Source organism: Lynx rufus, unplaced genomic scaffold (genome assembly GCF_022079265.1).
Source record: "Lynx rufus isolate CCGP_SWC_20201006 ecotype Redwood Valley unplaced genomic scaffold, mLynRuf1.p SCAF_23, whole genome shotgun sequence".
NCBI lineage: Eukaryota > Metazoa > Chordata > Mammalia > Carnivora > Felidae > Lynx > Lynx rufus.
In genome coordinates this window covers 8,384,132-8,410,339 of record NW_025814838.1, presented here as the reverse complement: position 1 = coordinate 8,410,339, position 26,208 = coordinate 8,384,132, and the positions used below count along the sequence as shown (strand labels likewise).

General features: G+C 41.0%; 1 protein-coding gene across 1 annotated transcript in view; it reads right to left on the bottom strand.

Annotated features, from left to right (window-relative positions):
* Nucleotides 1–26,208, bottom strand: part of DNAH3 (dynein axonemal heavy chain 3) — a 163,770-nt gene that overhangs the window by 29,913 nt on the left and 107,649 nt on the right. The window contains exons 41-50 of the mRNA XM_047087673.1: nucleotides 21,680–21,783; nucleotides 19,110–19,404; nucleotides 16,853–17,032; nucleotides 13,139–13,262; nucleotides 12,892–13,048; nucleotides 12,518–12,661; nucleotides 10,904–11,570; nucleotides 9,510–9,675; nucleotides 7,064–7,280; nucleotides 5,098–5,280 (exon numbers count right to left, since the gene is read on the bottom strand). Coding sequence (XP_046943629.1) covers nucleotides 5,098–5,280; nucleotides 7,064–7,280; nucleotides 9,510–9,675; nucleotides 10,904–11,570; nucleotides 12,518–12,661; nucleotides 12,892–13,048; nucleotides 13,139–13,262; nucleotides 16,853–17,032; nucleotides 19,110–19,404; nucleotides 21,680–21,783 — 2,237 coding nt within the window. The remainder of the gene's footprint in view (nucleotides 1–5,097; nucleotides 5,281–7,063; nucleotides 7,281–9,509; nucleotides 9,676–10,903; nucleotides 11,571–12,517; nucleotides 12,662–12,891; nucleotides 13,049–13,138; nucleotides 13,263–16,852; nucleotides 17,033–19,109; nucleotides 19,405–21,679; nucleotides 21,784–26,208) is intronic.

Genomic DNA, 26,208 nt, shown 5'->3' with positions numbered 1-26,208 from the left:
CCATAGAGGCAGAAAGTGAGTTAGTGGTTGTCAAGGGCTGGGGGAGAGAGAGGAATGACGAGTGACTGCTAACAGGTTTAGGTTTCTTGTGGGGTGACAAAAATGTTCTAGAATTAATGGTGATAAGTGTATACCTCTGTGACTGTACTAAACACCTCTGAATTGCATAACTTAAACAGGTGGAGGGCACCTGGGTGGCTTAGTCAGTTAAGCATCGAACTCTTGGTTTCAGCTCAAGTCATAATCTCATGGTTCATGAGTTCAGGCCCCACATCAGGCTCTGTGATGACAGTGCAGAGCCTGCTTGGAATTTTCTCTCTCCCTCTCTCTCTGCCCTTCCCCACCCTCTCTGTCTCTATCTTTCAAAATAAATTTTAAAAAGGTAGCTATTAATGGTATGTGAATTAAGTCTCAATTAAAAAAATTTTTTTAATGTTTATTCATTTTTTTTATTATTTTTTTTTAATTTTTTTTTCAACGTTTATTTATTTTTGGGACAGAGAGAGACAGAGCATGAACGGGGGAGGGGCAGAGAGAGAGGGAGACACAGAATCGGAAACAGGCTCCAGGCTCTGAGCCATCAGCCCAGAGCCTGACGCGGGGCTCGAACTCCCGGACCGCGAGATCGTGACCTGGCTGAAGTCGGACGCTTAACCGACTGCGCCACCCAGGCGCCCCTTAATGTTTATTCATTTTTGAGCCGTCAGCACAGAGCCTGATACAGGGCTCCAACCCACAAACCATGAGATCATGATGTGAGCTGAAGTCCGACGCTTAACTGAATGAGCCACCCAGGCGCCCCTCAATTTTTTTTTAAAGAAAGCTTACCATTGTAAGATTTTAGAACTGGAAGGGACCTTATAGGCTATTTAGTAATCCAATTACCAAATAAAAATAAAAACAAGGTCTCAGTAGGCAAAATGAGTTATCCCCGGTCATGAAGCTCCAACTTTGGGACCCTGGTTCACACTCTGTGAATACTCTGTTGGTTGCCCTGCCCTACAAATGGTCACACAGCCACAGCTGAATTGAAGCTTCACAAGAGAACAATTCTCAGGCAAAGCAGCATGTGTTGAAGTCCATATCCCACAGGTGTATTGTAGGCAAACAAAATAAAGGTGGCATCACCTTCTTGCATGCACTTGTATGTATCTTCATGTGTGTATATCATGGATTTTTTATTTTAGGTTTTCTGATTTTTAAATAAACTTGCATCAATGTTTTGTTTGGCTTTATTATACTAAAACAACACCCATGCCCTCCATGAACCATGTCAGATGTTCCCAATATCAAAATGAAATGCTCCGCTTCAGATGGCAAAAATGGCCCAGTCCCAGGGGTAACTCAGTTTGCTCCCTCTTCAGTCCTAGGATAAGTGCCAGAGTGCAATGCAAGAGGAAAAGAACTGAAACCAAAGCCTGCTGTTTCTCATGGTCAGCTTCAGATAAAGTTGGTGGCAGAGGAGAACAAAGGTGTTGGCTCAGCCACAGCTTTGGATTCTTGGTGGAATTTTAATAATCCTAGGTTCCCACAGGTGCCACCAATAGTTCATGTTCCTTTCTTATCATGTGCCAGACAACCAGTGGCCCGCACATGCTTCTTGTCCTCCAGTGGCCCAGGAGCTCTGCTCCCTTTCCTAAGGAGCAAGGCCTGGGTACCAGCAAGCTTGTTTGTCAAGTGATGCAAAAAGGCTCTAATTATAAGACTGTGTGTACAGTGATTCTCAACGCTGGTTCTGCCTCAGAGTCACCGAAGAACATTTAAGGCCATCCTCAGGGTCAGGCCCCACGCCCCGAGATTCTGATTCATTCAATCTGGGCGAGGCCTCGGCACCGCCTTTTTAAAACTCCAGAGGTGATTCTGACACACAGCTCTGTTGAGAGACTCCAGCTTACACTCTCGAAACCGAAAACATGGCAGGAAGGAACAGACTTTGGTGCCCAATGGGGGAATGGCTACTTGATGAGAGAACTTACTTAAAATGGTCACTGAAATGATTATATGACATTTTGAAAAAACAGGTGTGATAGGATGTTAAGGAAATAAATAAGCATGATGCAAATTGCAATTATGTTATGACTGCAATAATGTAAAACTATCCATGTGTATAGACAGGGGCTAGAAGGAAACTTGGGAAATCAAAAAGATGTTAAAGCTGAGTTCCTAAATAATCTTTCATACGTGTTATTACTGTTACATCATTTGTTTCTATGATAAAAAACATTGATTAAAAATGACCCCAGTTGCTTAGCAATTCAAGGAGCAGCAGGGCCCTTTGAAAGGTATAAAGCACGGTGCACTCTCAAGAAACACAATCAACTCTGCAGCAATTCTGGAATCAGTTATTATCCTCATTAGGGGGAAAAGAAATGACTTATTCACTTAAAAGAAATGACTGCTGTAAGTGAACTATTGTACTTGGGAAGCAAGTATTTGGGCCTCTTTCTCTGCCAGTCTCCTCACTGTCCCTGGATAGATTCCACTTGCATGGCTGAGCCTCTCTGCTGCAGGGGCCACCACACTGGGGGCTTTCCCAGGTTACCTCCTTTCTAGGGGTGGGAGGAGATAGGAGGAAATTATAATCCTTGTATAGAGAGGGACTGTAGCTCTGAGAAGTTCAAGGAGGGGTTCTGGTCCTCAGAAAAACTCAGAGCAAGCACAGCATCTTCCTCCTTCCTGGGTACACCTCCTGACTCACCTCCAGGGTGTCATTTCCGACACTCAGGGATGACATGACAAAACATCAGACCTTACCCTTGACACTGAAACCCAAAGTAGCAGTTTACTGCCCAGGAATGGGTGTGGTGGGCCGTCTCCATGTCACCTCCCTCCCTCCTGCTCCAGCAAGTCCCTGTTTTCCCCTGACATTGTGGAGTAGAATCCAGTGATGGTACCCATATTTGGAAAGAGGCTGTCCTTTATTAAATACGTAAATCCATGGGGCGCCTGGGTGGCACAGTCGGTTAAGCGTCCGACTTCAGCCAGGTCACGATCTCGCGGTCCGTGAGTTCAAGCCCCGCGTCAGGCTCTGGGCTGATGGCTCAGAGCCTGGAGCCTGTTTCCGATTCTGTGTCTCCCTCTCTCTCTGCCCCTCCCCCGTTCATGCTCTGTCTCTCACTGTCCCCCAAAAAATAAATAAACGTTGAAAAAAAAATTAAAAAAAATAGGTAAATCCACTTGGTACAAGGTAAAGAACAGTTTTGGAGAATATGCACCACTAAACTCTGTGTGCTGGACATGTGCTACAAAATTTACCTGTTTTTCTCTTACTATCCTCACTTAATAGGCAAGAAAACTGAGGTTAGAAAAGGGACAGAAAAAATACTGAGCCTGATGTGCCCAATTATAATATTAAACCACGGAGGAACTGCAAATTCCTGTGCCTACAGGGGCCAGGCCCATGATGTGACTGTGGGAAGTGGGCTGGGTGGGGCTTTGGGGAACTGGAAGATACATGGGGCATCATCTATTCAATACTGCTGATGGGTGTAACCCAGAAATGCAGGTCCAATGTTGCCAGAATGCTTGATTTTTTTTCCCCAAGAAAAACTGAACATTCACAATTTTTTCTTGAAATCTCCTAATTTTTAAAAGTTGAAGATTGCTTCAGACTTAAAAAAAATACTGTGTGTGTCACAGGGTAAATGTACACTCCCAAATTCAGTCACTTGGTAGCCCTATGACCTTGGACAAATCATTTAAGTTCCAGTACCATAATTTCCTTATATGTAAGCTGGGAATGGTATCATTTGCCTTGCAGAGCTGCTGCAATGATAAAAGGCAATGGTATATCAAGTATGAGAGAATACAGTCTCCATGAGGGAAGGGATTTTGTCTGTCTTGTTCACTCTTCACCCCCCACTGCCTGGAAAGGCACTAGCACACAGCAAGTGTTCAGTAAGTATTTGTTAAATGAAGGACTGCAAGAAACCACCGTGGTGCTTAAGAGTAGTAGCTATTACTATCATCTTGTCACAGAATGGCAAAACACCTGCTGGATTATGGTTCCTGGTGGTCACCATCTTCTATGGTTCCAGTGGCCTCTTGTCTATGCCACTGGGACATGAATGAGCACACCTCTCTCACCCAGGGCCTTCACTGTGTGACTCTGAGATCAGGGATTGGATCTAAAGGAACCTATGAGAGGCCAGGTCTCAGGACTCACTGGAGAAAAGCCAGTCTATAACACCTGTCCTTTTCAAGAAGGTGCCCCATGATGTATTTAACCTAGAATCCAGACATAAGCTACTTCCTATTCAAGCTCTTTTATGAAGAATGGTCAAAAGGATTTTCTAATTCTGAATAGGGACAATTATCTTGAGCTAAGTGCCAACAGCGCTAAACCCACTAACTAGCTGTGCAACTCTGAGAAATCACTTCACCACTGAACTTCAATGTCATTAACTCTCAGATACTGATACCTGTCATTCCCAAGTCCAAGGCAGTTGTGACACTCAAATGGAATTGTGCAATTGAAAGGGCTGAGAAATATATAGCATCACATGAATGTTAATCAGATTTTCTTCTAATATCAGAATGTAGGTGAAGCCCTGCCCAGGGCTATTCTTTGATACAAGAATCACCTTCAAGTGGCATCTTCTAGGTTCAACATTCTGTTATTCGACAATGATTTATTCCACCCCTGTAACATACCAGGCACATCTGAGCAAAAGATGATGGAGGTGGAGGAGACACGCAGAGGGACATCCAGTGCAAGGGCCCTGGGGTGGGAGTGTGCCTTTGCACTTATCCGAGGAATAGTTAGGACGCCAGAGTGGCCAGAGCAGAGTGAATGAAGGGAAGGTAATGAGATGAGGTTAGATCATGTTGGGTCTTGTAGGTCTTGACTCTGAGTGAGATGGAGAATATTCGGAAAACAGTAATGCTTCCTGGAGAGAGCCAGGTGTCACAAAGACTTGCTTCACCACTTACTAGCTGTGTGATGTATGAAAGTCAGTTGTCTTCTTCAGACCCCACTTTTCCCTGCAGGATGGGTCCGACCACATACACTGTGCAGGACTTTGTTAGGCTCTTGTGAGATCATGGATGAACCCAGAAAATGCTGGTTCCCTCCCTTTCCTCTTTGGCTTTTTATACCTTGATTCCTTGAGCAATGGCAGCAGCAGCGTTGGCTTCTTTTTCATCCGCCTGCACCAGAAGTTTCTTGGCATCAGCCTCTTTTGTCTCCTCTTCAATTTTCACCATCATCTTGGCGGTCTCCTCGGAGGTATGGATGAGCTGAGGCTGGAGAGCAGTCAGTTCTACTTGCATAACTGCCACCTAGCAAGAAGTGGGGGGGGGGCAGCATCAGCTCTATCATCACTGAGAATGGCACGGTTGGCAAGAGTTGAAACCATTCTCCAACCTATGATATATGCAGAAAATACTAATGATTTTAACATGGTCCTGGGTATGTATTTGTTGGCTGGAGTCTCTCTCTTTGATCTTTCAATACTTAGTTACTGAATTCATACTATGTACTGTAAATTATCAAGTACAGGTGCTAGGCACTAGACATAAAATGGTAAACTTAAAATTTTTTTTTTAAAGGTACAGTTTCCGGGGCGCCTGGGTGGCGCAGTCGGTTGAGCGTCCGACTTCAGCCGGGTCACGATCTCGCGGTCCGTGAGTTCGAGCCCCGTGTCAGGCTCTGGGCTGATGGCTCAGAGCCTGGAGCCTGTTTCAGATTCTGTGTCTCCCTCTCTCTCTGCCCCTCCCCCGTTCATGCTCTGTCTCTCTCTGTCCCAAAAATAAATAAACGTTGAAAAAAAAATAAAAATAAAAGGGACAGTTTCCTCCTGTGCTCTTGAACCTACATTTCAGTGTTGGGGGCAGGGAGAGATAAAACAGAAGCAAGTTAGAAAAAAAAAACAAACTCCTACTTTTTTTTTTTTTTAGTCTGTGAAGGAAGCATACATGAGATACCTAGGGTAGAAGAAACTTTCAAGGTCATTTTTTCCAAGAGTCAATGCCTTCTAGAGCATTCCTGTCAAGTAGTTTTCTGACCTCCGTTTGAGTTCCTCTAATGGTGGAGGGCTCACTCCCTCTCAGGACATTTGTGCCATTTTTCACCTACTGGCCCTGATTCTACCTTCTAAGGCAGCTCAGATGCATATCTGAGGAAGGTTTCATAATCCTGCTACCACAAGCATGTGGGAGAAGCACAGCATGCTAGCCTGATTAGGAGCACAGGTTCTGGAATCATGCAGAACAGGGTTTCAGTTTTGGCCTGACTGTTCACACTGGCTACTCACGAGCCTGCATGTGTGATTTTGGCAAGTCTCCTGGTCTCTCTGCATCGTGGTTTCTTTGTGTTTAACATGGAAATGGTAACAGTACTTTCCTCATACACAGCACCGTCATATGGAAGGGCTCAAGGAATGTTAACTGGCACCATCATTCTCTTTTCTGGTCTAGACTGCCTTGCTGCTCCTCTAACAACATGGTTTGCTCACCCTTGCCTGGACAGAATCCAGTTTTCAAAACCTCTCTAAGAGCCAGGGACCCCCAGGAACAGAACGAGGGAGGCCACCTCTGCTGTTATCCCCCATCCTTGTGTCGTAGTGCTAGTGGGTTTGCTGTACTCAGCGGCAGGTCAACCTACTGCGAACCTCAATTAGCTCAGTTCTTTATTGGTGCTGAAAATCCATCCATTTATACAGCTCTCATTTTAGATGGTTTTTCAAGTGGCTCCAAGCACAAATTAATTACTAATTCATATGCCAGGTATTTTGCTATAGGCTGCACTTGTGTTAGCCCATTTAACCTTTGTAATAGCCCTATGATGTGAAAACTATTATCCCCCCTCAGATCAAACTGAGGCTCCAAGGGGTGAAATAATGCATTCAGGGTTCATCCATGATGAACAAGATATCAAGATCTTAAAGAAAGACAGAATCTCCGAGGGCTGGGTTTAGGCTGAGGCAAGCAAGGTAAAGCTCTACAAGAAGAGGTGCAGATGCTGTCCTTATGTAGTGACCTCCTGAATTCTGCACCTGAACAAGTGCCTCACTGTACCCACCTAAGCCTGGACCTCTTTGTCTCCTACTTTGGCAGTGCTCACCTGTGAAGATGCAAATTCTAGTTTCTGCAGACCTGTCAGGTAACGGTTCCTCATCATCTCAACCTCGTGTCTCTTGGTATTCAGGAGCGTCTTGAAGGTTAGGATCAGTTCGAGGTAGGAAGTGGGGGTGACGTAGTTGTGTCTGCGAAGTGTGTTATAGTAATCAAGTGACAGGTCCTTCACACTTTCCTGGAAATATTTGCACATGGAGATGACCCTACCAAGGACACGAGGATGGTTAGGTAGGCCCAACGTCCTCTAGAGAGACCTACCACAGCTTTGGCTACAGATGTGAGGATGTGAGAAGGTACACACTGACTTTCGCCTGCTAGAGTCCCAAATTCTCAGAGACAGGCCAACAGAGCTGCAAGAAGTTTTGGAGAGATATATATTCCTACTAGAATGATTTTCGAGCAAGTAATTTCTATTTCTGGTCACTTTCGGGAATCACCAGAGCTTTGAGTAAGAGTTCTTAATCTTAGGTAGTCTGGTGAAGCCTCTGGATTTTGCAGAATGATAGTCTCAAAATCATAAAAAAATACATAAAATTACAAAAGGAACCAATTATGTTGAAATCATTTTCAAAATATTGATTTTTTTTTTTTTTACCGTTTTTCAGTTTTGAGAGAGAGAGACAGAGCATGAGTGGGGTAGGGGCAGAAAGAGAGGGAGACAAAGAATCTGAAGCAGGCTCCAGGCTCTGAGCTGTCAGCACAGAGCCTGATGAGGGGCTCAAGCTCACAAACCATGAGATCATGACCTGAGCCGAAGTCAGACGTTTAACCAATTGAGCCACCCAGACGCCCCCATTTTCAAAATATTTAAAAAAAATAAATTTGCGATATATCAGCGGTCAGCAAACTTTTTCTGGAAAGGGCCAAATAGTAAAAATCAACGGGTCACATGGTTGAGTAGTGGTAACTACTCAACTCTGCTGCTGTTGTGTGGGGAAAAAAAATGGCATGGCTGAATTCCAACAAAACTTGATTTATAAAAACAGGCTGTAGACTGGACTTGGTCAGTGGATCATGGCTTGCTGACTCTGCATTAAATAATAAGATGAGGCAACAGGTCTGAAAACTACCACAACTTTGAAGGAAATGATACACTAATGCATCTGTAAAGACTGAATGTGTTATTTAAAACACACACACACAACTGGGACTCCGATTGGTAACAAGTCCTGCTAATCCTACTGGGGTTTACTGCCTACATTCATCATTTAAGGAAATGCAAAATACCAGTTGGATGTCAATGAAAATGAACATATAATTTTTCTCCATTCACATTAACTGACCCTCTGAATTCTATCCCTGAGCCCGTGGACCCAAGTTAAGGGTCTTGTGGCCTAGAGAATAAAGTTCAAAGTTCTTAAGGAGGAATTTATAGGCATCAATACTCTGACCCCTACCTACTTTTTCATTTTCCATTCATTCATTTACTAAATAGCCATTGAATTACTATGTACCAGGAACCTGCTAGGCACTAAGGATATAGAGTCAGACAAGGCAGATAATGTGACTACTGCCTTCATATGGGGCACCCAGGTGGACAACATTCTCATCTCTTCCCTTACTCTAGCCAAAATTAAGGGCATTTTGGGGTTGTTTTTTGTATATCTGTGCTTTATACATAAAAGAGTAAGTTTTTTTTCACTCTCAAAACAACTGGTTTTCATCCCCTTGGTAGCAATGTCATCCCTACCGAGAATGCATGCTCTAAAATGATTGAAATAGCTATATTATTAGAGCAAGGTTCTCATAGCTATGACAACAGTGCATCCCCAGGACAATTCTGAACAATGAAATTTCATTCTTTTTCAGCAAAGGTGTTTTATTAAATATCTAAATAAATGTGATTTTCTCTTTTTATTTTATTTTTTTTTTAATTTTTTTTTAACGTTTATTTATTTTTGAGACAGAGAGAGACAGAGCATGAACGGGGGAGGGCCAGAGAGAGGGAGACACAGAATCTGAAACAGGCTCCAGGCTCTGAGCAGTCAGCACAGAGCCCGACGCGGGGCTCGAACTCACGGACCGCGAGATCTTGACCTGAGCCGAAGTCGGCCGCCCAACCGACTGAGCCACCCAGGCGCCCCTGATTTTCTCTTTTTAAATCTTTTTTTTAATTTTTAATTTTTAGAGAGAGAGGGAGAAAGAGTAGGGGAGAGGGAGAGAGAGAGAGAGAGAGAGAGAGAGAGAATCTTAAGCAGGCTCCACGCTCAGCATGGAGCCCAAAGTAGGGCTCAATCCTACAACCCTGGGATCATAACCTAAGCCAAATTCAAGAGTTGGATGCCCAGCCAACTGAGCCACACAGGGGCCCCTAAATGGGATTTTCTATATATAAATCAAGAAATCATAAAACAATAGTAACAATACAGCCAATATCTGGATTTTCAATTTGGAATATTTGGTTGGGGTACTAAAATGCAGCTAATGCTTACTCTATCCGAATATTGTCATCAAGCTCCACATCTTCCAGAAATTTGTTGGCTACCAACTCCAGGGCATCTGTGGGCCAGGACTGGAACCAATCAATCGTACAACAATTGATCAGTGAAGGGAACATCCGCAGGCGGTTCCGGAAGGCGTCCCCAATTGGGCTCATGGCTAATGAAAAGCAGACTTGGTTAGTTTCCTTCCTCCAAGGCAAAGAGGCAGGCAGGTTTTTCCAAGGATTCTGGTGGGTAAGGGGTTGGTTTCCTGTTGGTACTCCAGGGGTATAATGGGAATAGTCACAATGAGTGCCTGAGAAGCACAGCAGAATCATCGGATACTTCTATGCAACTTTGTGATGGGAATTTAGTATATTATAATAGACTTCTGACTGGCCGCCCATACCTATTGTTCTCCTTTCCAGATCTTTTGTATCACTTAGCCAGCATGGTTTATGCTCTTTGATCCTCTTTCTCTATTTGTGCTGACTCAGATATAAGGGAATCATGGATGACCCATACACAGTTATTTACGGAAGTTGAGTGGGGCCATCAGCTTGTTTCTGACCCCATCTCCATCCAAGCACAAATTTTGGATAAATTCCATTCATTTTTTATTTGGTTTCAGTGTGGTAGGAGGAAGCATGATGCACAGGTGGGAAGTGTGAGGAGGTCATTGTAGGTGAAGAACAGAGAGAGAAGGGGGAGCTTGGTTTGAGAGGAGAGTGGAAAGGATACAGGGGACAGTATGGCAGGTGGCCTTATAAATCCATAGATTAGGAATTTTGGTGTTTATCCTGATAGAAAGCATTTTAAGTGTTTTAATGTGTGTGTGTGTGTGTGTGTGTGTACACAATGTTCATATTTGCAGTACATGGGAAAAAACCCATTCTGGGTCAGTGGAATAGAAAGGTTTGGAATGGACAAGAGTGCACATAGAATAGTTAGAAGGTTGCAGAGATGAGGCTGGGCAAGATGCTGGCAGTTTAGCTAGTGCAAACGTAGTGGAGATGGAGATAAATGGGTGGATATGAGAGAGACCAAGGAGGTAAAAATTGACAGGACATGGTAACGCGAGAGAAAAGTATTAAATAGAATGCCTCAGTTTCTGGATAGATTGGGGATGTCATTCACAGAGAGAACTCCAGATGTGAGGCCACCAGGGTAATGCACTAAAAGGAAGGAAAAGGTTCAGAGAAGAATTCAGAGAATTGAGAAGAGTGAAACAGGTTTAAAATAGTTGTTCAAGGAAGGGTAAGTTTCCACAGAAATTCAGCCATAAAGCCCTGGGTGAGTGCCATGGCTGGATCAATCCTCAGACCACTGTAAGAGGACCAAATTTAGGCACAGGAGACCCCGAAACACCCCGAGGAAAAGGGCAAAGTGAGTTTACTTCTTCTTACCAAGGACAATGTGAAGGTTCTTTTTCACCCTCTCAATAAAGAAGTTATACAGCGAAAGAGGAGTGACTTCGATCTTCTCGCCTTCTGTCCTAGCTGCCATTTGCATCTTCTCTACAAGGTCAGCCTTTTCGTCAGCCGGGAAGATGTTGGGCACATCTCCTGTGTTCAGAAGCATGTTGATGTCCTCGACGAATGATTCATCCTTGATCTGGTTATCAGCAAAGAGGAATACGGTACTTTTGGTGGCCACTCCGACCTGCAGCATGATCTTCTTCAGGTCCTCCCGCCAGTCGTGGGTTGAGTAGTTCTTGGTGATCTCGATCTGATAAAGCTCGTATGAGTTCATGAATGTGGACAGTTTGCTGGCACTCTGCCTCCCACTGCCCCCAATGCCCACCAGAAGCAAGTGGCCTTTGTCCTGTTTCAGGACCCTACAGATCCTGGAGATGTGCTCAATGGCAAACCTGAACATGACCAAGGACATGGGGGCCTTGCTGATGTTGTTGAACTCTTCTAGGTAGTACTCCATGACCACCGTGAGCTGTTTCAAGTCAGTGATCTCATCATAGATTTTTGGGTCACTTTCTGGCTTAAAGAAATCTCCAAAGAAGAGGCTACGGATATTATCATCGACAATCTTTCCAGTGGGTGACAGGTGAATGAGGACCTGTGGGAAAGGTAAATCTCAGCCAGGCATTCAGCCAGTGGCCCAACCAAGATGATGGTGTGAGGTACAGAGGGAGGGGACAAGAGATATGAGTGGTTCCTCTGAGCATATTCTCCAAAGTCAGCATTCTTTAATAGTTTTTTAAAAACATAATAGATGGATCTGCTGGTTGTAAAGACTTTAATGAAAGGACATTAGAGAAAAAAGCATGAAAGTGAGAGTCAATCTGTTTGCCAAATGGCTAAAATGTTGGTGGTCAGATTGTGAGATCCCAGTGGTAGTTGAAGGATGGCACCATTTTTTCAATAAACTTGCTCCTTCACCAAAGAGAGGTACAGGTGCTACCCCTGATCCCCACTCTGTGGGTAGAGTGGGAATGTTCTAGGTGCTTTCTCTTCCTGATATTAGAACCTGACAGTGCTACAGCACTTGGCCTCTAGATACAACATGAAACACAATTTTTCTGTGGAGAAATCACAGCTTCTTAAAAATAGAGGTAAAACTAGACTATGTAAACACATAGGCTTAAAAACAACTTTTCTTACATCAAAAGGGAAAAGAGAAAATATTTACAAATGGGAAACTATGATAGTCTTCTACCTGAAGATCAAGTAGGATGTTGATCAAACCATAAAAATTTCACGGTTCATTTCTCAACTCACAAATTAATTAACCTTAAAAATGTATTTTAAGTTAATTATAAACAATTACATCAGATCATAAACCACTTTGAATGGATCCAAACGTATATGTTATCAGGGAAGTGAAGCAAAATTGGGCCAAATATAATATCACGAAATCAGGTGACTAGTTGACTCAATCCCATCTCCTGAGATTCAGAGAGCAGAGCTGAGTCTCCATGAGGAAGGAAACCTGAAATCTGAGACTAACCTAGTCAAATATTTGGGGCCATTTCTGAGGCCAAATGCTCAGAGGGTCTGGCTTACCTTCTCCACAGTCTGCTTGAAGCAGTTGGATGTGGTTTCCTTCACCATGTTGAAGAAGACCTGTCTGTCCTCATCGTCGATCAGACGGTCATAGAAGACCCGATAAACCTCATGAATCCAAAGCCGGATAAATTTTTCTATATCCTGAAAATCCAGAGTTAATTATTTGAGTGGTACCTGAGGTGGTAGTTCTTAGTTTCTAAATCCTGGGGTTGACTGAGTATTAAACAAGATAATGCTTATAAAATACTTAGCACAATGCCTAGCATAAATAAAAGCTTAATAAAAGTTAGCAATTACTATTATCACTATTGATTCCATGTAGCCAAGGATATTGCTGAATGAACTGGATAAGAGAAATGATAGTGTCTGACCTGTAGGTGGGTGTGAGGGCAGAGCAGTACCCCTTGGATAACCCGTGAAAAGTCCCGCAGGTTAAAGACGTAATGTGACTTAGAGGGAGTTGGCAAGAAATTCTCCACCGCAGCTTTATAAATTGTCATAGTAGCTTGTACCAGCATCTTTCCATACCTTAGGAGGAAGGGGAAGGCAAATCCATCAAAGAGGGGCTAAAACTGAGGATCCCAGGCCAATATTGTGGAAGTCACAGGAATCTCTTACCTTAAGAACATCACGTCAAACCCTTTCCCAAAGTGCCAGTCAGCAATTGAACTGAAAATCTTGGTTAAAATGTCATCCTCAAAGGCATTGATGGAAACAATATTCAGATGGCGAGTGAATCGTCCTGGAAAACACACAGACTCACACCTACCTCCTGGGCCTTGTGATCCTGGGATATGGAAGAGTAGGTTTTCTTCTGACTTCATGTTCTAGAGCTGTGTTGTCCAATATGGTAACCTCTAACCACGTGTGGCTATTTAAACTTAATTAATATTAATATTAAATAACATTAAAAAATAATTTCCTTAGCCTCACTAGCCACATTTCTAACATGTGGCTAGTGGCTGTTGTATTGCACAATGCAAATGCAGAACATCTCCATGATTGCAGAAATTCTATTAACAGCACTAATGTTCGCGATTGTTTTTAAAAGTGAAGGCAACATGTGATCATTGTAAAATAGTCAATTCAGAAATACTTTTATAGAAAGTGAGCATCATCTTTGGCTTACCTCCATTCTTTCCCCAATTAACCACTATCAATGTGGTATCCTTACATATCTATCTATATTATGCCTGTCTAATGTTAGATATCTATATATTTATGTCTATATATCAGCTTTATTGAGATATAATTTACATACTATCCAATTCAACTACGTATACAATTCAATCATTTCTTAGTATTATAGTTGTGCAACCAATACCACAATCAATTTCAGAACATTTTAATCACCTCAAAAAGAAATCTTGCAACCATTAGCAGTCACTCCCCATTTCCTTGAAGTCCTTGGCAATGAATAGCTTATTTTTCATTTCTCTAAATTTGCCTGCATGTCTTTTTTAAAAAAGCATTTGATTATACAAAATAAAACACAGATACAGAAAACCATACAAAAACAAATATCAAGTTTAGTGGATCATCATAAGATCAATACTCATACATCTACCATCCAAGTCAAAAAACAAAGCTTTGCTTACCTTCCACAGGTGCCCCTCTGCATATCCCATCTCAATCTTAGCTTTCTGTCTCTTTCCAAAGATTACTATCTTGACTTTTATAGTAATTTGCTTTGCTGTCTCGATTTATGTCTTTTATCACCCAAGTGTTCATTTCTACACAGCACAGTTTAATCTTCCCAATTAAAAAAAAAACTTGATTATGTCTGATAAATCTCTTTTAATCCATAGATTCCCCTTATATTTCTTTCATCTTTTGCCAGATGAGTATGAGGGCTGTTTGATGTGTAGCTTCACAGTCAGGATTTTGCTGACTGTATACTCATGGTGAGTTAATTCTGTTCCTCTGTCCTTTGTATTTCATACTAATTTGCAGCTGGATCCAGAGACTTGATCAGATTCAGATTACATCTCTGACCAGATGGTAGGTGGTGGTATATGCTTTCATCAGAGACATGATGTCTCTCCTTTTGTGATGATGGTAGCTACTGATGCTCAATTGGCTAGATCTATTAATTTATTGGGGATTGTAAAATGGTGATACTCTGATTCTATCATTTCTTTTTCATTTATTAGTTGGAATATTTTTGTAAAGAGATACTTCCCTCATCTAGGATTTGCTCATACTGTGGTACATTTCATATAAGAAAGTCAAGATAAATGTTTGATTACTTCCATTTATTTATCAGTTTTTAAGATAATAAATTGGTTCCTTACCATCCCGTGAAAATGGCCAATTATCATTTTTATTATAGACTTGTGGATTGAAATATATTTTGATAAATTTCAATCCATTAAAATTGCTATCATTGTTGAAGCTCAAATTTTCCCATCTTTGGCCAGTGAGAGCCTGCTTATGTTGACAACTGAGTCCTTTTGACACGACCGTTTAAACTTTGAGAGCTTTCTCGTTATCTGGTATATCAAGAAGTTACAAGCTCATTTTGTATTTTCTGCCCCAGATATGCAGTCAGCCATTTCTCAAGAAGCTCTGGTTTCTTTCAGCAGGAAGTTGGATTTCAAAACAATCTGGGTGGTAGGCATGCTCATTGTTAGCGAGTTGGCTATTATTTCCTAGACCTAGTACATCAATGGACATCATGAGTTATTACTACTGATATTTCTAATTTAGGACTACAGGGTTTTCCCTTAATTTCATCTATATTACATCTTGGTATTTCATACTGACACTTCTGATTCTCAAGGACACAAGGGTCAGTAGAAATAAAAAATTCCTGGGTGCCTGGGTAGCACAGTTCGTTAAGCATCCAACTCTTGATCTTGGCTCAGGTCATGATCTCACAGTTTGTGAGTTTGAGCCCCACCTTGGGCTCTGTGCTGATTACATGGAGCCTGCTTGGGATTCTGTCTCTCCTTCTCTCTGCTCCTCCCTTGCTTGTGCTCTCTCTCTCTCAAAGAAAATAAATTTACTTAAAAAAATAAAATAGAAAATTCCACAATAACTCATTTGTATAATCCTACTCTATGCAAATCTCTCAGAATAAGAATATACTCACTACCAATTATGATAACTCAAAACGATTTGAAACTTTTTGTATTTGTTATCCTCATCCCCCCTCCATTTTCAATTGTTCTGTGTCTACAACACTGGGTGTTACAGCCTTTACATATTATAATCTCTCCCATGTAGTCTTAGTCCAACAAATAACCATATATTTAAATCTTATGACCAGTTGTGATATCTATTTATTTTCAGTCATTTTGATCGTGTGAAACTCATTTTCTAGTAGGTTCCCAAGAAAGTGCCTGTGGAAATAAGTCTGAGTTATTGCATGCTGATAACAGTTTTCCTTTTATATGTCAAGGTCAGCTTTGCTGGCTATAAAATCCTTGCCTCTCATTTTATTTCCTTGAGTATCTTAAAAATGTTATTTAATTTTCTTGTGGCATAAAGCATTGTGGTAGAATAGTTTTAAGATGATCTAATTTTATTTTTCTTTTAAGTCACGTGCTCTTTTGTGCCTAGATGTCCAAAAGAATTTTTCCTTTTCTATAAAGTCCAGCAATTTTACTAGTGCATGTCTTGGTAGTGGTCATTTTTGAGTCTGTATTCTTAGGTACACAATGTGCCAAATACGATTATCCTGTCCATTTTCCTTATGGAAAATTTTACAGATGAGAAAGCTAAATGCCAGAGGGGAGAGCAAGGTCAAAGAATCTTAAGTCTGGAAATGGTATTAAGATTCTTAAGCAAGGATGTATCTCAGAATTAAATGCAGATCCTTGATGAATCCAGTTACACCAGAAGCAAAATGTATTCCTAAACTGTTGGATGATGGGAGGAACTCTTACTTGTTTTGTTTGTTTGTTTATTATTATTTTGCTTAGGCCACTTTGGGTTAGTTGTTCTATCTCCGGCAATCTGAAGAATTGTAACAAACACAACAGGTGAATCTTTTACCACCCCTGGTTGAACCTCTGATCTAGTCTCCCTCCTGGCACCCATGCTGGCCACACTGAACTCTCCTTTTCACAGGAGACTCTCTGTTTCTCCAGGGCCTAGCCAAAGACTTTCACATTCTCTTTCTACATTCATGTCCTATTTCACACAACTTCCAACTTGAAGACTTCAAATTCCACTCCCTGGAGCTAGTCCAACCCCCTCTGGCTATAGCCTAAACATACTTTTCTCTACCTTCCATCAGGACAGAGTGTCCTGTACCAACTCTCCATCCATGAAGGTGGTCTGGTTCTGCTGGAGGATGAAGAGGAATGAAGTTTCTTTGTCACGTACCAGTAATGTCATTCCTTCCTCCCCCAGGGGGGCCCATGGCAGTCACAAGCAGCACATCCACGAAGTCCAGCCTGTTTGTGTCCTTCTTGTCAAACCAGTAACCGTGGTCAATCCACTGCCTCAAGAGCTCAATGGGGGGCTGGGCCCCATACACTTCTTTGGCTGGCATGTTGAGGTCATCTGGGGAAAGAAGCCACACATTCTAAGTCTAGGGGAGACAACAGATAACTATTCCCTCCATGGGAGAGGAGTCCCCTCTCCACTAGTTGTCCCCTCTCCACTCCAGGAAGAGCTCAGCCAGTGGACATACTGACCATATGGGAAGAAAATTTCTGGGCTCTCCTGCCTCATTGAGATCTCTGCCCATTGTGACATTAAGGATGCATGGATTGGCATCAACAAACAGGCATTTAATTTTTTCCCATTCCATCAACCACACTATATTGAATGTCTACTATGTGTTAGACACTGTTAATTTCTGGGGATATGATGGTGAGGAAGACAATCATACTCCCAGCCAACAGTGTGTATAATTTTACTGGCAGGTAACAATTGAACCTCAATGGGAGAAAGGTTTTAAGCAAGGGTTTTTGAGGAGCAAAACCAAAATGGCAAGAAAAGATAGTGACTTTCTCAAGGGCAGGGGTTGATTTTCCTCAAAAGCATATTGTGTGACCTAGTCACTGCACATAGAAGACACTCAATAGAATGAAAGCCTTTTAATTTTTCTCTAACGAACACTAACTGAATGCCCAGTTTATGTCACATAACATTTTAGTAGTTTTTTTTTTATATGAAGTTTATTGACAAATTGGTTTCCATACAACACAACATTTTAGTAGTTTTATACACACTATCTCACCTAATCCAAATGATGACTTTATAAGGAAGATAGTATTACCTTTATGTTAGAGGTGAGGACCTGAGGGTCACAAAAGTTAAGTCACAATATGCCTAGGGTTAGAAAGTGAGATTTGAACCTAGATCTGTTTGCTGCAAAGCTTAAATTGTTTCCGGATAGGAGGGTCTGGGTGGCTCAGTCAGTTAAGTGTTGGACTTCGGTTCAGGTCATAATCTTGCAGTCTGTGGGTTCAAGCCCCACATCCGGCTCTGTGCTGACAGCTCAGAGCCTGGAGCCTGCCTCAGATTCTGTGTCTCCTTCTCCTTCTGCCCCTCCCCCACTTACTCTCTGTCTCTCTCTCAAAAATAAACTAGCATTAAGACATTTAAAAAATTGTTTCTGTATATACCATAAAGATAGGAAGAGGGAACAGTCTGGAGGAAAGGGGAAAGGAAGAAAAGAAAAAGAAAACAAAACAAAATTGGATCTCTGCCTTTAAGAAGGTAATGTTAGTGGGTAATGATATAAATACATGCAATATTCACTATCAATACATGAATTTTAAGGACAGGATATGAGATTACCCAGAAGACTAGGGCATTACTTTTACTAAATGAAAACCCTATGAGTTAGCAGTAAGATAGTGAAAAATATCATGTATTTGGCACCAAGAAATCTGGATTTGGGTTATGGCTCCAGAATTTTCTAGATGTCTGACAGAGAATTTAACCTTCTGGAGCCTCAATCTCACTAGTAAAATGATAATGATGGTTAATAACCTCAAAGGGATAATAGGCTCAAACGAAATAAATGAGGAAGTGCTTTGTAAACAGGTAAAATCCTGGGGATATTCAATGTGCTTATTTCAAAATACTTATTTAGCAAATATTAGGTTTCTTCATTTACTGATAACATTTATCTGACAAAAAAAAATGGAATAAGGAGTTTATCACAAAGTGAGTGTTGCTTTTGGAGATCCAAGAGGGTAAATACCCTTCTGGAATGAATTCTTACTACAAGGTAACCTTGCTTGATCCAAAGGCTCATCTTCCTCTCAGGAGAAACTTGGAAGTTACCTCAGGGCAAAAAGGCCTGGACTACAACTTACTTACTGAAAATATGACATATAGCACTTAATCAACAAATACTTGGTAATGAAAGAAGGAAAGGAAAGTCAAAATTAAACATGGGAGAGTGGGAGGGAAGGGGGAGGGATAAAAATGGGAGGAAGGAGGGAAGGAAGGACAGAAAGAAGGATGGAGAAGAAAAAGGGAGGGAAGGAACACTACATTAACCAGAAATATATTATGTCTCAGAGAGAGTAAAAGAATTGTACATTGGCCCTACAAAGGGAAGTTCTGGTTTGCTGCAGCACAGAAGCATCTGGTTATGTTTAGATTCAGGCCAATGCCTTACCCACAAATACCACTGCTTTCTTCCCTATGGGAGGCCCAAAAAGACCCTTCCGCCGTCGATCCAGCTTGGACATGATGATATCTTGAGTTTGACTGGCTGAGGTTCTGGCAGAGAAATTGATGCAGTTGGGCAGGTAGGTGCTTTTGGGAAGGTGGAGAAGGAAATTGTTGGTAATGGCTGATTTGCCAGTGCCTGTGGGCCCCACAAATAGCACTGGAATTTCATGGTCCAGGTAGGTTTTCAAGAAGAAAGACTGCCTGGCTGTCTCCATTGTGGAGATGATGAGTTCTGAGACCTGTACCGCAAAGATATGGAACAGTCTTATTACTGGGCCAAAGATGCTGGGTTTGGCATTCAGGATACTTACTTATCCATTCAGCTCCATCCCTTACTACCTTTATGACTTCAAATGAGTATTTAACCTCGCCAAGGGCCTCTGTTTCTTCACCTTTTAAATGCGATAATAATGGCATCCAGTTCACTGACATGCTTTGAGGATTAAAATGAGATCATACATGTCAAAATGGGCATTATTGGCACTGTTTTGTAGGTGAGGAAACTGAGGTCCAGACCTTTTTGGACCTTGCCCAAGGTCCAACTTGGGCAACTTGCCCAAGTAATACAACAAGTAAGTAGAAATACAAGGACTTGAATTCTAGCTTGTCTGATTCCAAAGTCTATATTCTTAACCACTGAACTATCAAGGAATAAACACCAATTACACTAATGATCAGTTTATAGTTGTTGCCCTCTGAGATCATTGCTCTGAACCAACCTGTCTGCCTTGCCCCAGGCAAGGAAGGTCCACCTCCCATATGTCATCTTCCATACTGCTTGGCTCAGGAGGGTGGGTTGTGACACTTAGCCCCCTTCCCTGCACTCATTCCTGTTCTGCCTTTTTCCAACACTTGGATCCTTGGTTCTAGGACCCACCCCCACTTAACCCTTTTTCCAATATGGGGATTACAACACTCTTTCTGGTATTCAAACCCCACCTGGACTCTAAGGGCTTGGTTTGGAGTCATGGACTCCCTATTACTTTGAGTAGAATACCTTACCTTAGCTTGGCTTCTTTGAGCCTGAACACTGTCATTGGCCATTTGGTCACATTTGGTCCTTCCATGGGGACAGAGGAAGGGACTGGAAGATGTATATCATATACTGACATCTCCTTATGTTTAGGCTGGAAGGGGCTAGTGAACATGGAGCCAGTGTGTTGCACAACTCCAGAAAGTACCATTCCTACTGTGTTTTATGTAAATAGTGCCACTAAAGCAAAGCTAGACCACAATGCCAATGGCACCAAGTGAGTCTGTGCAACAAGGCAGCCCTGTAAATATCGGCAGAAAAAGGCTGGGCTTCTTTTGATAAGTAATTTGCTCAAAGGAAAAGGGACAAGGCAAGGGAATTGAAGTATAGAGGAAGAGCATTAATAGGTGTTGAGCTTAGGAGGCTTTGCCTATATTATCCCCTGCAGTTTTCCCAGTAACCATCTGAGGTTGGAAGATTACTGGCTCATTTGTCCAAAGTCATGTGGCCAGTAAGTGGTGCTGAATACAGGACCAGGTGAAAAATGCTTATTTTTCTATCAAGATGGAATTTAAAGCAAGTTGGGTTTCAGAGATTTTTATTTTCAAAGACCACAACACTTTGACAAGGGGAAAATTTTCAGCACAACTTAAAATCTTCTCTGCATAGGACTCTCTTATTTGTATGAATTCAGTGTGATTTCAACCCCCCCTGGAGGTTCAGGTGACTAAGCTCTTTAAGGAGAATTAAAGTTTTGGACCTCCATGCTCAGGGCTTCTGCACAACACTCAGCCCCCAGAGTGTGCCCAAAATTCAGCACACATCCACCTCTGCTTATCACACCATCTTCAGGAGCAGCTGTCACCCTGCTGGCTGCCTGACTTGACTGTCAATATTCCCACTTTTCTATACATTGTCCACCACTCCATCTGGGGCCTGAATGATCTGCAACCACCCCCAGAAAGGTAAAGTATGTTCACTAGAAACTACTAATAGAGGCAAATTTTCTACAAGGAGAAGTTGGAGCTGAGAAAAACAGCTAGACCTGTTTTTCTGAGAATTCTGATCAAGGAAATCTTTCTCTGGGAATTTTGAAGAAAAGACAATGATCCTTTTTGGCTGAGATGTCTGAGAGGTAAGACTGATGACCGCCCAGCATTGGACTGATGACTGCCCAGCATTGATAACTGACCACATGACAATGATAATAATCAAAATAGCAATCAACATGGATCTAGCACATGATGTGTGCCACGTGTTCAGGTATATTACCTTCAATTCTCTCAAACATCCTTCAAGTATTTTTTTTGCTATTGTGTAGCTGAGTAAACTGAGGCAGAGAGTGTGAGGGCCGAGTAAGGAATCTGTGCCTCTAATTCTAAAGTCCAAGCTTTTGAAGGCTGATCCAGCTCATGTTTGAAACTTTTTCTAAAGAAAGTTCTTAAAAATGCTAATAAAGAGTTGACGTTAATTCCTCCACCTTGGAGAAAGTTCAGGTCATTTTAGAAACCAAAGTTCCATGACAAATACCTCTCTTTTACCTTGGCATTAGCTGGGATATTTTCCTCTTCTTTAGTAATATACTCTGTCCATGTGTACCAATGTCCACTACCTTCCTTGAGGAAATAAAAATCATAGATGCTCCCTGGATTCAAAGAAACAAAACAGGTCATTAGCACCCCAGGGGTTTACATTTCATATTTGAGGTGTTTAACCACCTCAGTTATAGACATCTGAAAATGTGTATCTACCAGTATTAGCCAAGCTGTGGTAAAACTTACACATTAAAAAAAAATTTTTTTTAACGTTTATTTATTTGAGAGACAGAGAGAGACAGAGCATGAGCATGGGAGGGGCAGAGATAGGAGGAGACACGGAATCTGAAGCAGGCTCCAGGCTCTGAGCTGTTAGCACAGAGCCCAATGCGGGGCTCGAACTCACAAACCACGAGATCATGACCTGAGCCGAAGTCAGACGCTTACCGACTGAGCCACCCAGGCGCCCCATAAAACTTACACATTAATGGTAACTGTATAAATTGGAAAAATATCTTTTAGAGAGTAATGACTCTACAGTTTGCATAAAAAATGATAGGTACTAATTATATAAATAATTATTTTAATATGTAAAATGGGAAGTACTGAAAAGGACAATAAAAGGAGGCAATAAATCAGATCTCACATCCAGAAATAGCTTTTTAAAAATTTTTTTAAAAAATATTTATTTATTTTTGAGAGAGAGAGAGAGACAGAGCGTGAGCAGGGGCAGGGGAGGGGCAGAGAGGGAGGTAGAGACACAGAACTCAAGGTGGGCTCCAGGCAGCACAGAGCCCAACAGGGCTTGAAATCACAAACTGTGAGATCATGACCTGAGCTGAAGTCAGATGTTTAACCAACTGAGCCACCCAGGCGTCCCTCTAGAAATAACTTTTGATGGCAATACTTCTAGCTTTCTCTTTAGACACACAAGCACATTGAACATGGAAGGACAGATGAAAGGATTTGATAAGAATAAGATCATTTGACATTATATATTATACTATGATATATAATTATATGTGATATATTAATATAGAATTATATATTCTATTAATGTATACCATATATTATATACTTACATATCACATATATGTATCACATATATGTTATATATATCATCTATTATACTATTTTAAAATAAAGATGTTAAATTTCTTTTTTTTTTAATGTTTATTTATCTTGAGAGAGAGCAAGCAGGGGAGGAGCAGAGAGAGAGGGAGAGAGAATCTCAAGCAGGCTCCGCGCTGTCATCGCAGAGCTGAATGAGCGGCTTGATCTCACATATAGTGAGAGTGTGACCTGAGCCAAAATCAAGAGTTGGACACTTAACCAACTCCCTTTCCTTTCCATTCTCCTTTGTTTGTGTGGAGTCTTTTGTAGCAAATCCTGACATTATATTTCATTTGTAAATACATGTGACTCAATGTTAGACCAATTTCCCTGATTCATTCATAAGCTATGAGGTGATTAACTCACTTTTCCTTCCATCTCCTCTCCTCTGACTCCTTTTGTTGTTGATGATGACCATAATTCTCCCATTCCTTAGTCTTAGGTCTAGTTTCAATAGATTCATTGCTCAAATTCATGGCTTCTAACACAGCCCATTTAAAAGCTCTTTGTTTTTTTTTTTTTTTAATAAAATTTTTTCTTTCTTCAACGTTTTTATTTATTTTTGGGACAGAGAGAGACAGAGCATGAACGGGGGAGGGGCAGAGAGAGAGGGAGACACAGAATCGGAAACAGGCTCCAGGCTCTGAGCCATCCACCCAGAGCCTGACGCGGGGCTCGAACTCACGGACCGCGAGATCGTGACCTGGCTGAAGTCGGACGCTTAACCGACTGGGCCACCCAGGCGCCCCTAAAAGCTCTTTGTTTTGATCGATCTGTTAGTCGGAAAATTTATTTTCTTTCCTTTTTTTTTTGTTTCCCCCAAGAAGGGACTTACGGTGCTTCATTCTCTCAGCTCTTGCAAGTTTGGGAGTATCTGCCAACTGATTTTGTTTTTGAACAATGACTTGGCTGAGAGTGATAGTCTCAGGTCACATTTTCTTTCCCTCAGACTTCTGACTGTTCTCTTATGTTTCTCTGTATACTAAGTTGCTGTGTGGAAATCTGAGGTCCATCAGATATTTCCCTCTTCACTGACTTTTTTTCCTTATCTATATGTATCATGTAATTTCTTTTATCTGTAAATTTAATAATTTAATCAGGCTATATCTTTTGGTCAATTATTCTTTATCACTTTTTCTTGAAACACGGCATACTCACAATCTGTAGAAACAGTTGTTCATTTGAGGAACAATTTCTCATTTATATCTTTTTAAAATTTTTTATTTTATTTTTTATTATATATATAGAAGAGTAAGTGGGGGAGAGGGGCAGAGGGACAGAGGGAGAGAATCCAGGCAGGATCCATGCTCAGCAGAGTCGGATGTGGGGCTCGATCCCACAACTCTGGGATCATGACCTGAGCTGAAATCAAGAATCAGACACTCAATTGACTGAGCCACCCAGAAACCCCTCCTCTCATATATACCTTTGTATATATTATCTATACTATTTACTGGGTTACCCACTTAAGGAATCAGCATGGTTTGGCCTCTGTATCAATCATATTGATAATTGCTTTAATGTATTTGGTTTTTTTTTTTCTTCTATAGTAAGTGTAGTTCTCTCAAACCTCCCCTCTAAGCCATTTATGAGATACCTAGATTTATACACCACTAATGGTACTGTCTCATTGTCAGTTTGTTTTGTGGTTTTTCAATCCCACTTTTCCTCTAATTCTGTGATTTTTTCACCTCATTTACAAACTTCTAAAAGATAGCTTTACTAAAAATGTATATGTGATGTACTAATATTCATAGTTGTGCAACTATACTATAACCAATTTTAAGACATTTCATTACATGAAAAAGAAACCCCATATCTCCTAGTTGTTACCCCTCATTTCCCCCTCCTACTCTCAGCACTAGGCAACCACTAATCTACTGTCTCTACAGATTTGTGTATGCCAGATGTTTCATGTAAATGAAATCACACAATATGTGTTCTTTTGTAGCTGTCTTCTTTTACTCATTATGATTTATATATATTTTTAAGTTTATTAATTTATTTTAAGAGAGAGAGCGCATGCACGAGTTGGGGAGGAGCAAAGAAAGAGAAGGAGAGAGAAAATCCTAAGCAGGCTTGGTGATGTCAGCGTAAAGCTGGATGCAGGAACCATGAGATCAAGAGTTGGATGCTTAACCAACTGAACCATCCAGGCTTCCGGGAGCATGATATTTTTAAGGTTCATCCATGTTGTAGCATGTATTATTACTTCAATTTTTTAAATTATTGAGTAATATTCCATTATATGGATATTGTTATTTTTTCATTTATCTATTGATGGACACTTGGATTGTTTCTACTTTTTGGCCTTTATGAATAACGCTGCTATGAACATTTGTGTAGAAGTTTGTGGGTAGACATGTTTTTGTTTCTCCTGCGCATAGAACTAGGAATAGAATTTCTGGGTCATATGGCAACTCTATGTTTAAGTTTTGGGGAACTGTCAAATACTGTTTTCCAACTCTGCTGTACCATTTAACATTTCCATTATGTACATAAGGGTTCCAGTTTTCCCATGTTCTCACCAACACTTGTTGTTTTCTTTTTTATTATTCTTATCCTAGTTGTGAAGTGGTATCTCATTGTGCTTCTGATTTGCATTTCCTGATGGCTAACAATGTTGTCACGTGTTTATTGACTCTTTGTGTATCTTCTTTGAAGAAATGTCTATTCAGTTACTTTGCCCATTTTTTAGTAGGGTTATCTTTTTATTATTATGTTGTAGTACCTCTTTATATATTCCAGATAGAAGTCCCTTATCATACATATGATTGTAAAAAGGCTTCACCCATTTTGTGGGTTGTCTTTTCATTTTCTTGGCATTGTCCTTTGAAGCACAAAAGTTTTTAATTTTGATTAAGTCCAGTTTACCTATTTGTTGTTATTGTTATTGCCTGTGCTTTTGGTGTCCTAAGAAACCATTGTCTAGTTCAAGGTCATGAAGATTTGCACCTATTTTTTCTTTAGTAATTTTACAAGTTTTAATTCTTAAATTTAGGACTTTCATTCATGTTGAGTTAATTTTTGACTATGGTGCAAAGTAGAGGTCCAAATTCATTATTTTATGACAAATATTCACCTGTCCCAGCACCATTTGTTGAAAAGATTATTCTTTCTCCATTTAATTATCTTGGTACCCTTGCCAAAAAGCAAGTTACCATAAGTGTGAGGGGCTTGTTTCTGAACTCTCAATTATATTCCACTGAGCTAAATATCTATCCTTTTGCCAGTACCACATGTTCGTCTATGAACTTTTTAAGAAATTAAATTGTTATAACTAAGTTCTTTCAACAGAAATATTTTATGTTTCTTAGGTAATTTTTCTTTTAGTTTCATTCAGTCTGTCTGTCTGTCTCTCTCTCTCTCTCATGTTTGCAATTTCCATACCATTCTTGCTCTGTTACAATCAGGTAAGTTCC